Raw genomic sequence first — 14210 nt, forward strand, 5'->3', positions numbered from 1 at the left:
CAATTATCTGACTAATATGAATTTATTAAGCTCTTATTGCATACAACTGTAATGCTATCGTTATGACATCATCATTTTGTGGTTTAACGTTGAAAATCAATATTTTTAAGAAACGAATATGCCGGTTCAATTTTGAATATTTTTGCCTCAGAAAACCTTGGCCACATGCATTGACCACCATGATTGTTGACTTTAATTTGTATCTCAACATATATAAATCTATTAAACACATCTGTTTTGGTGCAAGGGTGTGACCGATGACTTTCAGAAATAAATATACCTTAAAATATAATCTTTTTCACTCGGATTACATCATTCCTCACTTTACACATGTGATCTGCACGTATCGTATTTTGTTGAAACATTGCATTAAAGAATTCTACAGCACTGTCAAAATAGAGAAACATAGCTACAGAATAGAAACAAGTGTGGTGTTAAAATATAAAGAATAGACAAAATGAATAAAAGACAGAGAAAAATAGAAAGAAAAACACAAATAAGAATAAAAAATTAAGGGATCGCCATCCATACACTCCTATATATCTAATTTCAGTCAGACCATACGTAATAAATAAAGTCTATAATTAATCTTACTTTCTAAGAAATTTACAAATGTTACGATAAGTTCTCGATATTTTCTACGATTGATCGCAAAGTTGAAGAAAGCTGAGTCAACCAGCTCTCCTGTAAAGGGGTTGATACTATAAACAGCAAGTCCTTTACTATTAGTATTTTCCTGTAAAAGAAAACAAATATTCAAATTAAATCCAAGAATCTTGATACAGTTGCAGGTTCCACCAGTAGTACGCAATTGTTAATCTGAGCAACTTTTAATAGATTGAATAAAAAATTCATTTTCAATTTTTCATTTTTCGTTTTTAACTGTTAATTTCGTTTTCAGTTTTTCTTTCTATTTTTTTTAATCTTTCATTTTTAGTATTCAATTTTGAATTTTTCGTTTTCAGTTTTTCTTTTTTTTTGGGTTTTCAATTTTTCATTTTTCGTATTCAATTTTGAATTTTTCGTTTTCAGTTTTATTTTTTTGGTTTTTAATTTTTCATTTGCTGTTTTCAATTTGGATGTGTTCGGTCTATATTCAGACTGTTCACTAGCAATTATCAACCAGTATACATCAGCATCATACTGAATTACTTGAAAGTATCTAAACATTGCTGAATTAGACGCAAACGAATTGTCGGGACAGTACTGGAATGTCCGCGATGGAAAAGTCTGAAGGTGTACTGAACATGATTGAATAATTTATTGTTTAGACTTTTCAGATGATTTTCAGAAATTACCGTTTTTGACTAAATGCATTGCTAGTGCGTAAACAACTGTAAGCCTGCTATCGTTAAAAGAGTTAGATTTCAGTAGCATCATAATAAGATTGTTGACGATCAAAGCAAAAATATTCGTTGCACTTTGTACAATATTCAAATATACATGTAATCAGCCGTTGATGTTCTCGTTTGAAATGTTTCACATTACGGGGCATTGGTAGTTTTCTAAACGTTATGCGTTTTTTGCTCATTGTTGAATGCCGTCAAGTGACCTATAGTAACTATCTTCTACGATAGATGGTCTCTTGATGGTATTTGTCTTACTTGTATTGGCAATTAATCCAGATTTTCTTACGTTTATAAATGAACAGTGAATGAAAACGGGGAATGTGTCAAAGAGACAGAAACTGCGACCAAAGAACAGAAAACAGCACAATATAAACATGCAAAAAATACTGATACCAAAGGTCAATTTAATATATTCATAAGCCCAAGACAAACTGACATTAACATGGCAAAAAACTTAAGACTGAGCAATACGAACCAACCAAAAACCGGTGTGATTGTATGTGTTCCGGAAGTCTTAACAGGTTCTGCCTTACATGTCAATGTGACACCCGTCGTGTTACTCCTATAAATAATGTTGTTGTTCAGTTATATCAAACTTTAATTGGTAATTAACACCTAACTTACCGAAATAATCTACCACATTCGTAAACCATCGCCCGGTCATAGAAATCAATTCAATCAATAAATCTCTGATCGTTGTATATTTCAGTATATCAAACATTTTACTTACATGATGGCTAGCAATTACGTCTGTTGCTGTGTTTAATTTAGTAGCGGTCTGCGCTAGCTTCGTCCAGGAAAGTTTTGGTTTTCCGTGAATTTCGAGTGTTCCGCCAACAGTAACAAACAATGCTTTATCTCCGCCAGCACCAAGATTGTTTTCTTCAACATTTCCTGTATAAATCGATTCAAATAAGCATAAATTAAAAAACAAAAATATTCCGAGAGACATAAATGAAGGTTCGATGAAATGGTGACGTTCAGTGTCGTCTTTGATAAATAGTCATTTAATTTAACCAATATATTTTATGAGTCTGGTTAGCTATAGGTACCTATCATTCTTATTTTGTGTGGTTACGGAAAAGTTAAATCATAAAAATACTGAACTCTGAGGAAAATTCAAAATGAAAAGTCCTTTATCAAATGGCAAAATCAAAAGGTCAAACACATCAAACGAATGGATAATAACTGATTTTGTGTGGTTACAGAGCGGGGGTTTATTCTATAAGACTAGTTTCACCTATAATCAAACACACATGTTTTTTAATAGCAAACAAGAAAAGAAAGTCTTCATTTGTTTAATGATTTAATAATTTTTTTCATTTAATCCCTGCATTATTTTTTTCAGAAAAATTCCAATCCAACAACAAAAATATAGAATATTAATCCTATATAGCCAATGTTTATTGTCAAATTTGGTATCAATCCTATAATTTTGGATTTTAAACCTATAAAATATCGACATGTCTTGTCGTTTCGATATCGGAGACGCATTTGAAGCTGTGAAAAAAATCAGAAATTGAAAATGGAGAATAACAAAAAATGTCTTATTCAGGAACAACAGGAATTTGCTCGGGTATATAAATTGTTTCATTTCTAGACATTTCACAGTAAAGTCATTGCTAACGTGGGCAACCGTCTGGTTGCAGGGGTTGTAGGAAAGGGGAAGTAATACCGATGTCGTGTAAATGAACCCTTGCAACAAATATCTTAGGGGTCCAAACATGTAGGTGGTCTCTTGCTAGGCTAAATGTATGCCCAATCTATTATACCCAAATTATCCAATGGTATTATATTATATAATCCGGTTCAACCAAACTTCCAGAACGTTACTACTGTGTAAGTTGTTAATTTGTAACATGTCAATGTACCAACTCTGAGTCGATCTCTATTTGTTCTTTCTCCCAAATGTCACGTGCTTAGAAGACCATGTTTTTGTGAGAGGAATATCAACCTTTATTTCTTGACAAGCTCGACTCGTATTTTAAATGTTGCTTGCTCACATGGTTTACAAGGTTACATGAGACGGCCATTTCATGGTCATTCCTTATACCGTAAAATTAATACAAAATATGAGTTAGACAGAAATGTTCTTGAAAATAATTATTAAGATAAAAAAATAGTTTGTAAAATTCGAGTAAGTGACCATTTCTTGGTTACAGAGAAGGGTAGATATGAAAGAGTTCATTGAAAAAATATCATTTGTAAATATTGTAATATTTATGAGTTTGAAAATGAAAATCATTTTATCTTATCATTACAATTAATAAATCTTTACGACAACAGCTTGAAAAAGACGTAACTGATACTAGTATTCAATCAGGATTTATGTAATCATCCAAAATGATATATTGCAATTACTTCTTTCTCATTTATTATTATACAGCTTACTGTTCATTTAAAAGTCTTTTCCACTGAGGAGATTAGACACCACAACTGAATAGTCATTACTAGTTTTTTTTTTTTTATTATTGGTATATGATATTTTACCATTTTATAATATTTACATTATGTATATTGTTGTATTGTTTGCCTTCAACCCCTCGGGGTATAAGTGTGCATTACTTAACCATGTTAACAGATGAATTATTCTTAAACCGATCCTAGCTGTCTGTGCTCTTAATCTTTAATGGTGAGTAATAAGAAACAGCATAATGCTATGCTTTGTCTGGCAGGGAATCGACCCAATGACCTCCCGCACTCGTAACGAGCACGCTACAACTAGGCCTCCAAGGTAAATAAACTTGACTATCAGGTATTTGGCATCTTTTCTAATAGAGGGTTACGATCCTACCCAACTTAAATGCAAGAAGAGTTGGTCTGGTCGGAATCCTTGACTAGCGAAGATGGGTTTTCATAAAAAAGACTCACAATGATATTCCAAAGGCACTGTGAATCGATAAATGACTTTCACCATATAAACTCTTTAATTTTCTACAAAGTCATTCTCCAAACAATTTCATTGCGATACAAAAATCAGGTTTTCAATCTGCATTATTAATCAATAAAGTTAATACAATAAACACATATAGACGATTGATTGATTGTTCGTGTTTGACGCCATTTTAAGGACTTATGGCTATATCGTGACGACTAGTTTTTTATTAGTAGAGAGGGCCCGATTACCCGGAGATCCACCGACCTTCGGTAGGAAAACTGATAATCTTAGTCAATTAAGAAAGGAGTCGAACGCATCAGCCACGTGCGGGGTTCGAACTCACAACCTCAGTGCGGACAGGTTGTGATACATTAAATGAACTACTCAAACCAATCGGTCACCGAGGCCAAAACAATTATAGACAATACCATTTATTTCAAGATAATGAACTTATACACCAAAATTTATCTTTCTTGGGGTCCACAGGATGAGTCAAGTGTTCATAGAATATCAAACATAAGATTAATTAAAGTACATTATATACTCACATAAATACACACCCATGTTATCATAAACACCAAAGTCAACTTGTTAAAAATCGACGTTATACATCAGACAAATGTCAGAAGAGCGTTTGTGAAGGAATAAAAAAAGCTAAAAAAAATATTGATAGATTATTGAGCTCCTTTTCGAGATATTTAACTGTATTTTTAAATGGCAGGAAAAGACTGAATCGAAATGTTACCATATATTTAGCATTGGTATTATTTGGATCTCAAATCGAAAGAAAAGAAATCTAGAATCTTATAAGATATTACTAAAACGAAAAAATACATCAAACGAATGGAAAACACGTTATACTCCTGACTTGGTACAGGCATTTTCTAAAGTAGTAAATGGTGGATTAAACCTGGTTATAAAGCTAGCTAAACCTTTCACTTGTATGACAGTCGCAAAAAACGCCGCCACATCGACAACGATTGGAGAACAAAACAAACAGACACAGCAGGTAAAAATGGCAATCAATAACCTTTTATGAGCTGGTTAAGTCTAATATGAAAGAAGAAGTGGGTAATATGGAGCAAAATATTCACCCTATACCGTAGGAAAAAAATAAAATCACAAAAATACCAAAATTCAAAAGGGAAAGTCCCTTATCAGATGGCAAAATCAAAAGCTCAAACACATCAAACGAATGGATAACAACTGTCATATTTCTGACTTGCTACATGCATTTTATTATGTAGAAAATGGTGAATTAAACCTGGTTTTATAGTTAGCTTAACCTCTCACTTGTATGACAGTCGCATAAAAATTCATTATATTGACAACGATGTGTGTACAAAACAAACAGACATGATAGGTAAAAATGTCAAAAATACCATAAATAAGCATAGGAGTCCGAACATCTGACAAAAATTCTTAAATCTGACATGACTTCACCCTTAAGCACGTGCAGCGCCATAATATTTTTTTTCCATTTAAATCTGCTTACCTAGAAACGTGATGTGAGTGTTTGACAGAAATGGACAATCCTCTGCTCCGATATGCAGCTCTCCGTCTACTTGGACCCAATGTACCTTTAGGTGGACCACGGTGTTTGGGTCCCAGACTAATTTACCAGTATCTGTGATTACTATTGAGTATAATATTGGTGGTTGTTCGTCTAGTAATATTGGTTGTGTGATTATCAGGTTGTCATTTTCAGCTGGTGGCTACAATAATAGATAAATATATAGCATCAGTGGAGGTCTAGGTGGGTTTTCAATTTATTTTGGTCACACATTGTTGTCAATACAATGGAATTTCATGCAAATGTCATACAAGTGAGACATTTAGTTAGCTATAAAATCCAGTTTTAAGTCTCAATCTTCTACATTTGGAAAGGCTGTACCAAGTCAGTTACGTCTGATGCGTCTGATCTTTGATTTTGGCATTTGATAAGAGACAAATTGTACTCGATTGTGCATATATATTTTGTGGACTGACATGTTTAAACAATGGATTTTGAATAAAAGATACTTTGAGGAATATTTGTTGAATATGATCTTTTAAATTGGCATTAGCTACTAGAATACAAAACAATAGAATATGATTTTGATATTCAATCATTAATGTAAGTGTAATAGTGAAATAAAAATTCGCTTTTAGCAGCCAGTTTTGTTCAATTTTGTCAGAATAAGCAAAGAAACATCGCTGATGAACTTTTCAATTGCAAGTAAATAATTCGTCCTAATTGAATTCGTAATCATGTAACCTTCAATTTAACCATTAAGCTAGAGTTATTCAAAAGTGAAACAAGGGTAATCCATGTGATTGGCAGATTCGATCCACAAAAACTCCTTCTTATACATATAAAAAAAGAAGATTAACGTATATTTTTAACCTATATTATAAAATTAAACAGACCTTGAAAAATCAAATTGTACGAGTTCGCTATCTATTTATATCTATATTTATGTTAATATCGGGTTATAGAACCTTCGACAGTCTTCGGAGGTCACCTCGATAATTAATTAGATGGCGTCTAGATTAAATACATTGAAATGCTGACACATATTATCGAGCCCATTCATTGTTAATTGTTTATTTTAGACTTTTAATAATTTGGATATACGTTTTAGTATGTTATAAAATATCAGAATTTCAATCAAAACGGTGCACATAAAGTTGACAACCAACAATATTTTGACATGGCTATTACAATAACACGAACACACAATTAAAGAACACAAGTAGATGTGTTATTGAAATGGTAACTCAATTTGAGGAATAGAAAAAGAGATATAGAATTTTCTAATAGCTAACAGTCTAAAGGGTAAAACAAGATATAAATCGTTTGACTTTTAAATGTAAATAAAGATAGCAGTAGTATACCGCTTTGGAGTGTCGAATAATATCACATTTAGTGTTTTATTACACCACAAATTACGAAAAAATGAAATTATTTCATCATCAACTATTTATCTAAATGAAACAAATGATTAGATACCAGCGTTTTACTGTAATAATGTTGTCGTGTTTTGAAGTGTTATTTATAAACCTATTTTTGTATTCAAATCATACAATGTTTTTTTCATTTTATTTGTATTATACCAACATGACGAGTCAATGTTTTCCCACATGGTAGTTCATAAGATAAACAATCCGAAGAACATTATTCTAACTAAGAGCGGACTAGCCTAAGTTATTACTCCTTAATGTCGCGTGTGCTTACGGAGAAGCAGCAAATACCAGATTCAAGTCTTCGGTGCGACCAGAAAAAATTCCAAAATATGATTTGAATTGTTTCATTTTTGTTAACATTGGTTAATATTAATGTACTTAAGAATTTATCTTTATTCGTTTCAAAGTTAACGAAAATTATAAAGTAAAGTAATTATTAGTATATTTCATTTCTAAGTTGTTCTTTTTTATTTCTATGATTGTATGTGATTGTATTTTGTATGATTTTACCTCTTGTTTCATATGTCAATGTGACGGAGTGATTTTAAATAAAGCATATTGTATTGATTGTATTGTTAACGGAATAGTGAAATTATATTTCACTATAAGCACTCAGCTGTGGTTCAATTTTGTCAAAACAATCTCAAAAACACTCACAAGGAAGCTGTTAAACCTAGAGTTCCAAGTGGTTAAGGTCAAATCATCCCTTCATTAATTTTACGGACACAATCACGAGTTAGGTTGACCGTTGTGGAATATCCGCTTCACAGATGACAAAATTTGACCTACACGACGGGTGCCACATGTTGAGCAGGATCTGCTTATCTTTCTGAAGCACCTGAGATCCCCCAGTTTTTGGTGGTGCTCGTGTTCCTTAGTCTTTAGTTTTCTATCTCGTGTTGTGTATACTATTATTTGTTTGTTTGTTTTGGTTTTTTTTTAGCTTTGGTGTTGTCAGTTTATTTTCAATTTATGAGTTTAATTGTGTCTCTCGTCTCTGTCGCCTCTCTTTTAAGCTTGGCCTTTGTAATAGGTAGGTTTTAACATTGCAAATTGAGTTTACTAAGCGACACGTTGCAGAGCTATGTAAACGGATATTTACGATAGCAAAATCAAGTCTTACGAGATTCCAATTATTAGAATAGAATACATTTTTTTTCCATTCTTATGGCATATGTTAAAATAAATTCTCTTTTAGTGAATGTTTTGGCTTAAAAATGCTCTGGATGATAAAGTCCGCAAAACTGTTACATCGTTTTAATGTGACGCCAAACATGTCAAACATAAACAACAGACGTATTTACACTTTTCGTACGTTCTGGATGGTTTAAATATTGATAAAAAAGAAGAGTTTTAGTCACAAAATGTGACCTTTTGGTTTATTTCTTTAGAACACAAAAATATTTGGAATTCAAAGCAGTTGCTTTCCTTAGTTACGGACTGGTAGAACGTGGAATTTAATCTTTCAAATATTTGTCAGCGTCTAATAAAAAAATACAGATCTAAACGAATTGAATTAGAATTAAATTTGTTTTTTTCATCAGGTCGTATGACCGTTGGAACTCTTCGATCATCTCGTTTGTTAATTTGATGACGTCTATTCTATAACATACACAAAATGTTGATACATTGTAATGAGACTGTATTGGATTGTAAATTGTTTCTTTTTTGACATTTTGTTACTTGGACTAATTTTTACTTATTTCATTTTACACGAGGACACTTAATAGTTTTGAAAATAAGCAAATTGCCAAGTTCAGAATGTTTAAACTAGAATGTTTCGAGTGTTCCACGCTTACTGGCTATACTACTGTGCCCCACAACATACATTGTGTTTGTAAATTATAGGGAAAAGTTGGACAAATTAACTCTAAAAAATCATTTCACATTATCAGTAGGAACATTATCATTTTTTTTCTATATAGATATAAGAAGATGTGGTATGAGTACTAGTGCCAATGAGACAACTCTCCATCCAGGTCAAAATTTAAAAAAGTATCATTACTTAAACTAATTGTACTACAGCTTCGTGCTCGTATTTTTAGGTTATGACTGTCAATTCAGAATGTATTGCAATCATCCATTATTGAAAGAAGCTATTTTAAAGAATGGACAAAAATGTAAAATTTTCAGTAAAATGGTGCATACCAATCTTCCTGCAACAAGAGAGAGAGGAAGAGAGAGAGAGGGACAGACAGACAGACAGACAGACAGACAGACCGACAGACAGACAGACAGACAGAGCGAGAGATAGTTATCTTTATTCTCTAAAACCTAAATACAATTTTACAGAGAAATAACAATATCAATACAAATACAATAGGTTGAACGGATGCAGTATGATAATGTGAAATTAAAATTTACACCGCAAAAGTATTGCATTATAAAGACAACAATAGTGTATTTATAAGCCTTACTTTTATAGAGTCTATACACCATAATAGTCTATATACAAATATATATTTACAAAATTGACCGATTATGATCCATGTCAAATATAACCATAGAGAGAAAACAAATCTGAAGATAAAATGAAAAATGATAATAGTTTGCGTTTAATTATAAAATGCAAAAAAAATATTGCATTCTAAATCTTAGTAATATTTACCGAGCCACCCCATGTTCCAGTATGATCACTCCATTTCAGTAAATTTGTATCCGATTCCGGACAGCGCGCTTTACAAACAGCAATTAACACATTACAGAAAAAGAACCATAAAACTTCCATTATGAAAGTGATCTTTTGTTATGATGAATTCAGAATTCGGGCAACCTTTTATATAATATTTTGTCAAGAGGGTCTTCACGGGTTTAGCTTAAAGTTAATTCTCCTCAAACATGATAGTTGAAAAATATCACGTAAAAGTATAATTAAGCCTCATGTGTTTACAACAGAATGAATTAAATTAAAGTACACATTATATCACAGTTTTTTATTAAAGGAAAATGAAATTAATGAAAATTTAGTGCGAAATCCTGATTGATACCTAAAAGTGAATTGCATATGTATCACCGATGGCAATTAATGTATGCGTGTTTTCATAAATACAATGAATAATCGTTGATTCTTAAAAAAAAAACCCAAGAGCACAGAGGGCGAGTGATTTTTTTTAATGAATCAACGCTTATCCATTGTATCGCTAGCTTAAACTATTGTGTTGATGTCTTTTCAAATTTAAAGCCTTTTCTTATTTTAGAAGGTATCGTCAATGAGTTTACATAATCATGTTAGTATGTCCAACGCTGCAGTAATAAATCTAAGTTCACAATTTATTAGTTGGAGAAATAAAAAAATATAGCACGTCTAATTTAAATTATGAGGGATCTCAATATCATCCATAATTTACAAAATGAGACATATTCGAACTTATAAGTATATCTAATAAGTATGCCACCAAAAATACTACCCAGAAGCCTTATTCTAGGCACATCACGATTTACTTGCATAGTGATTAGCGAATAACATTTGTAAAGATATGAAGCTAAACAGATGAAAGTGTATATTTATAAAACAAAAATCAACAAATTGGGTGTAATAAATTTCTTTTCAAATATATGAAATAGCCAATAACATTACAAAAATAAACGGGTAAACCCATTGCTATTACAAAATATTCACAATAACATACAAAATAAGAAATAAACGGAAAAACTAGAAGATTATTGACATCAGAGAGAATACAGGGATTCGAACCTTAACCGACATTTTCTACCAATTTCTGTGGCTTAGCTTTACCTTTCCTCGTCAGTAGAATCTAGAGTTGTAACACAATACAAGAAAGCTGATTTTTCAGTTCAGTCTAGGTGGCAGAATGATCTAGAGCGCTGGACACAGTGCAGACGGTGTTATCACATTATCCTAATAGCATGAGTTGGAATACCGACAAGGGAAGACCAAAAATTTGCTTTCGCAAATTTGCAGATTTAACATTGTTGTGCTGATATTTAGAGCAGTTATGAATATAGAATGCGTATCAGTCATGTATCACCTTCACTGGTGATCCAATCGTAGAGTTGTCACTTGTTTAGACGTACTTAAATAATTATTTCTGTGACTGCATTGTACGATCCTCACAAATAATTAAGCTAATCTGCAATCATATGCCATGTACCGTGTTACAACACTAGATTCTACTGACGAGGAAAGGTTACACTAGACCACCGAAAGTTGAATTTGTAGTTATGTTTAGGTGGCCTAGTGGACTACAGCACTAGACACAATGAAGGCGATATAGTCTCGATATCCTAATAGTAAAAAGTTAAATAACAAAAACAAAAAAACTTTGAGGAAAATTCAAAACGGAAAGACGGTAATCAAATGGCAAAATCAAAAGCTCAAACACATCAAACGAATAGTAGTTGTTTCAACCCCGTCGATAACAATATATACAAACGACATTAGAATTGCAACCCATTGGTAACCGTGATGTTTCGTCAATGTGTTGATGCCAGTCACACATAACAGATTTCAAGGAGGGGTTCGATTCCCAGTGAAGGCATTTGAAAATTAAAATAATTAATGGTAATTTTTCTAATTGATTTCATTAGTGAACAGATTTCAGTAAATCATCAAATTTAAATTTGTGAAATTATATACAAAAAGGATATTATTGAATACAATTTGGTGAGTCCATTTAAGCGACAGATTAAATGAGCGTTGTTTCTAGATTATTAATCCCGAGTTAACGAATAGGCTTACGCCACGACAACGGTTTAAAGTTAAAATAACTATGTAACAATGATAAGATTGGTATGATTGCCAATAAGACAAATCTCTGAAAGAGACCACGAGACACAGACATTAAAAATAGTGGTCACCATACAATGAGTAAAAACCGTACAGCAAAGTCAGCTATAAAAGACCCCAAAATGGTAAAAGTAAAACAAACGAGAAATCTAACGACCTGATTTGTGTACAAAATAATGAACGAAACAAACATCTGATATAAAACAACACACGACAATCACTTAATTACAGTCTTCTGGCATGAGACAGGCACATGCAGTATGTGACGAGGTTTAACTCATTTGAAGGCATGGGACAGTAGTATAACAATACAACATAACATCAAACTATTTTTAAATCAATAGTCATTTTGTTTTATCTTTTTAAAAAAACATTCTGCTTGTCGATTCTTGGCGCTTTTTGTTGGTAGTTAATGAAATCTCTCTTTATATAAAAAAAAATACTTATTCGAGGGACCTTATGACCTTATTTGTCCTTCCTTTTTCGAGTAACAAATTCTATTTTCATAAGTGGCATACCAATGACCATTTTAATTGCTGGAAATTGCCTCTTCCGTGGAGGAACCACCAGCAGAGCAGTCAGTGTTCATATGAACACGAAATATAACTCACAGGAATCACTAAATAGTAAAATCATTCAATTATTTTATCGAAGAAAGGTTAATATGGCCTAAACCATATTTTAGACATTTTTGGGGTATTATTCGATTTTTGGTGCCTTTCAACGTCGTTTTCGATTTGGCCTTCCAACTGTTTGTAATAAAGAGTCATTGATGAATCTTTTGTAGCTGAAACGCATGTATGTTGTATAAAACCAATAGTTTGCAATATGTGTTTGATGAGTTTAACAATTAAAATACAGTGATACCTGTTTTAACAGAAAACCCGGCTAGGTTAACATATTCTTGAGCTAAGTCATGTTAGAGTGTATGCATTGAGAACATGATGAACCGAATATTACCCAAAAAATCGAGAGAAAAAATCTTCTGTCAGAAGAGGTTGCGATAAGACAGGTTTCACTCTAAAATGATATTTATTTTGTTACACGTCATTTAGACTCTGATGGATATTGTTTTAATTGGTAAGAAAATCACATATTCATAACACGTGGAGCAGGATCTGGTTACTTCTCAACTTACCAAAATTCGAGCACCTGAGGTCATCCCTAGTTTTTGGTAGGTGTCGTGTTGCTCTGTCTTTAGTTTTTAGTAAATTTAAAAATAAGGAGATATTGTATGATTTCCAATTAGACAACTATCCACAAAAAATCAAATGAAGTTGATGTTAGCAATTATAAGCTACCGCATTGTGGGCTTTCAATGACTCCATCAAAGTTGAAATGAAGTGGATGTAAGCAAGTATAGCAACCGTACGGCATTTAACGATGAGAAACACCTATATCGTATGGTCGCCTATAAAAAGTTCTGACATGAAAAATATGAAGCATTTAAATTAAGAAAACTAACGGTTAATTTATAACAAAACAATTTACGAAAGAAATATGACAGACATCCACTAACGACAACCATTGACCTGGGACAGGCAGATACAGAATTGCGGGGTTAACCATGTTTGTGGGCGCTCCCTCTAACCTGCGACAGTGTTGTAACATTATAACTAAAGAACAAACTGTCGGTTGAATTCAGTTGAAAAAGGCTTAACCCCCTTAGATTGGTACAAATAGAAATACATCTAACAAAAACACAGAGTGGACGGGTACATCATGTATGTCCATACTAAATTATGTCTATTTATCGTTTGTTTTCTTTTCCAGTCGTGGCATTATTTGTTTGTTAGCGACTTATGAGTTTGAACATCATTTGGTATCTTTCGACTCCATTCTCATTCATGTTATTATGTTATCAATAAAATTGATATGTATTCACAAATATTACCAGAACAATTTAGTATGTACAGCCTGAAGTCAATCTTTAAATATATCACCGACTTTCATAACATCTCAATCATTTATAATAGATTATCGGAAATACTTCAGTATAGAGTGTCATATAATTCATATATAATAGATATAAGAAGATGTGGTAATGAGACAACTCTCCATCCAACATGTCCAAGTCACAATTTGTAAAAGTAAACTATTATAGGTCTCTTTTCTGTCTTCAACACGGAGCCTTGGCTCACACCGTACAGCAAACTATAAAGGGCTCCAAAAATGACTAGTGTAAAACCATTTAAACAGGGAAACCAACGGTATAATCTATATAAAAAAAACAGAAACTCTTATGAATCACATCAACAAACGACAACCACTGAACATCAGGTTCCTGACT

At 32.4% G+C, this 14210-nt stretch overlaps 1 protein-coding gene across 1 annotated transcript; it reads right to left on the reverse strand.

Moving 5' to 3' along the window:
• Positions 1–281: 281 nt before the first annotated feature.
• LOC127719148 (protein DDB_G0287365-like) lies at positions 282–9907 on the reverse strand. The gene is made up of 5 exons (XM_052225170.1): positions 9782–9907; positions 5723–5942; positions 2080–2243; positions 595–736; positions 282–409 (listed from the first exon to the last, which is right to left on the reverse strand). The coding sequence occupies exons 1-5, from the start codon at positions 9899–9901 to the stop codon at positions 282–284; spliced, it is 774 nt and encodes a 257-aa protein (XP_052081130.1). The 5' UTR covers positions 9902–9907.
• Positions 9908–14210: the final 4303 nt, after the last annotated feature.

This window comes from Mytilus californianus, unplaced genomic scaffold (genome assembly GCF_021869535.1).
Source record: "Mytilus californianus isolate M0D057914Y unplaced genomic scaffold, xbMytCali1.0.p SCAF_10, whole genome shotgun sequence".
NCBI lineage: Eukaryota > Metazoa > Mollusca > Bivalvia > Mytilida > Mytilidae > Mytilus > Mytilus californianus.

Excerpts from the sequence above, each read along its gene's own strand:
- LOC127719148 (XM_052225170.1), bottom strand. The coding sequence starts at position 9,901 with ATGGAAGTTTTATGGTTCTTTTTCTGTAATGTGTTAATTGCTGTTTGT. Across the intron at positions 2,244-5,722 it reads CACTCACATCACGTTTCTAG|GAAATGTTGAAGAAAACAAT; the intron begins GTAAGCAGATTT and ends CGATTTATACAG. Across the intron at positions 737-2,079 it reads ACGTAATTGCTAGCCATCAT|GAAAATACTAATAGTAAAGG; the intron begins GTAAGTAAAATG and ends TTTCTTTTACAG.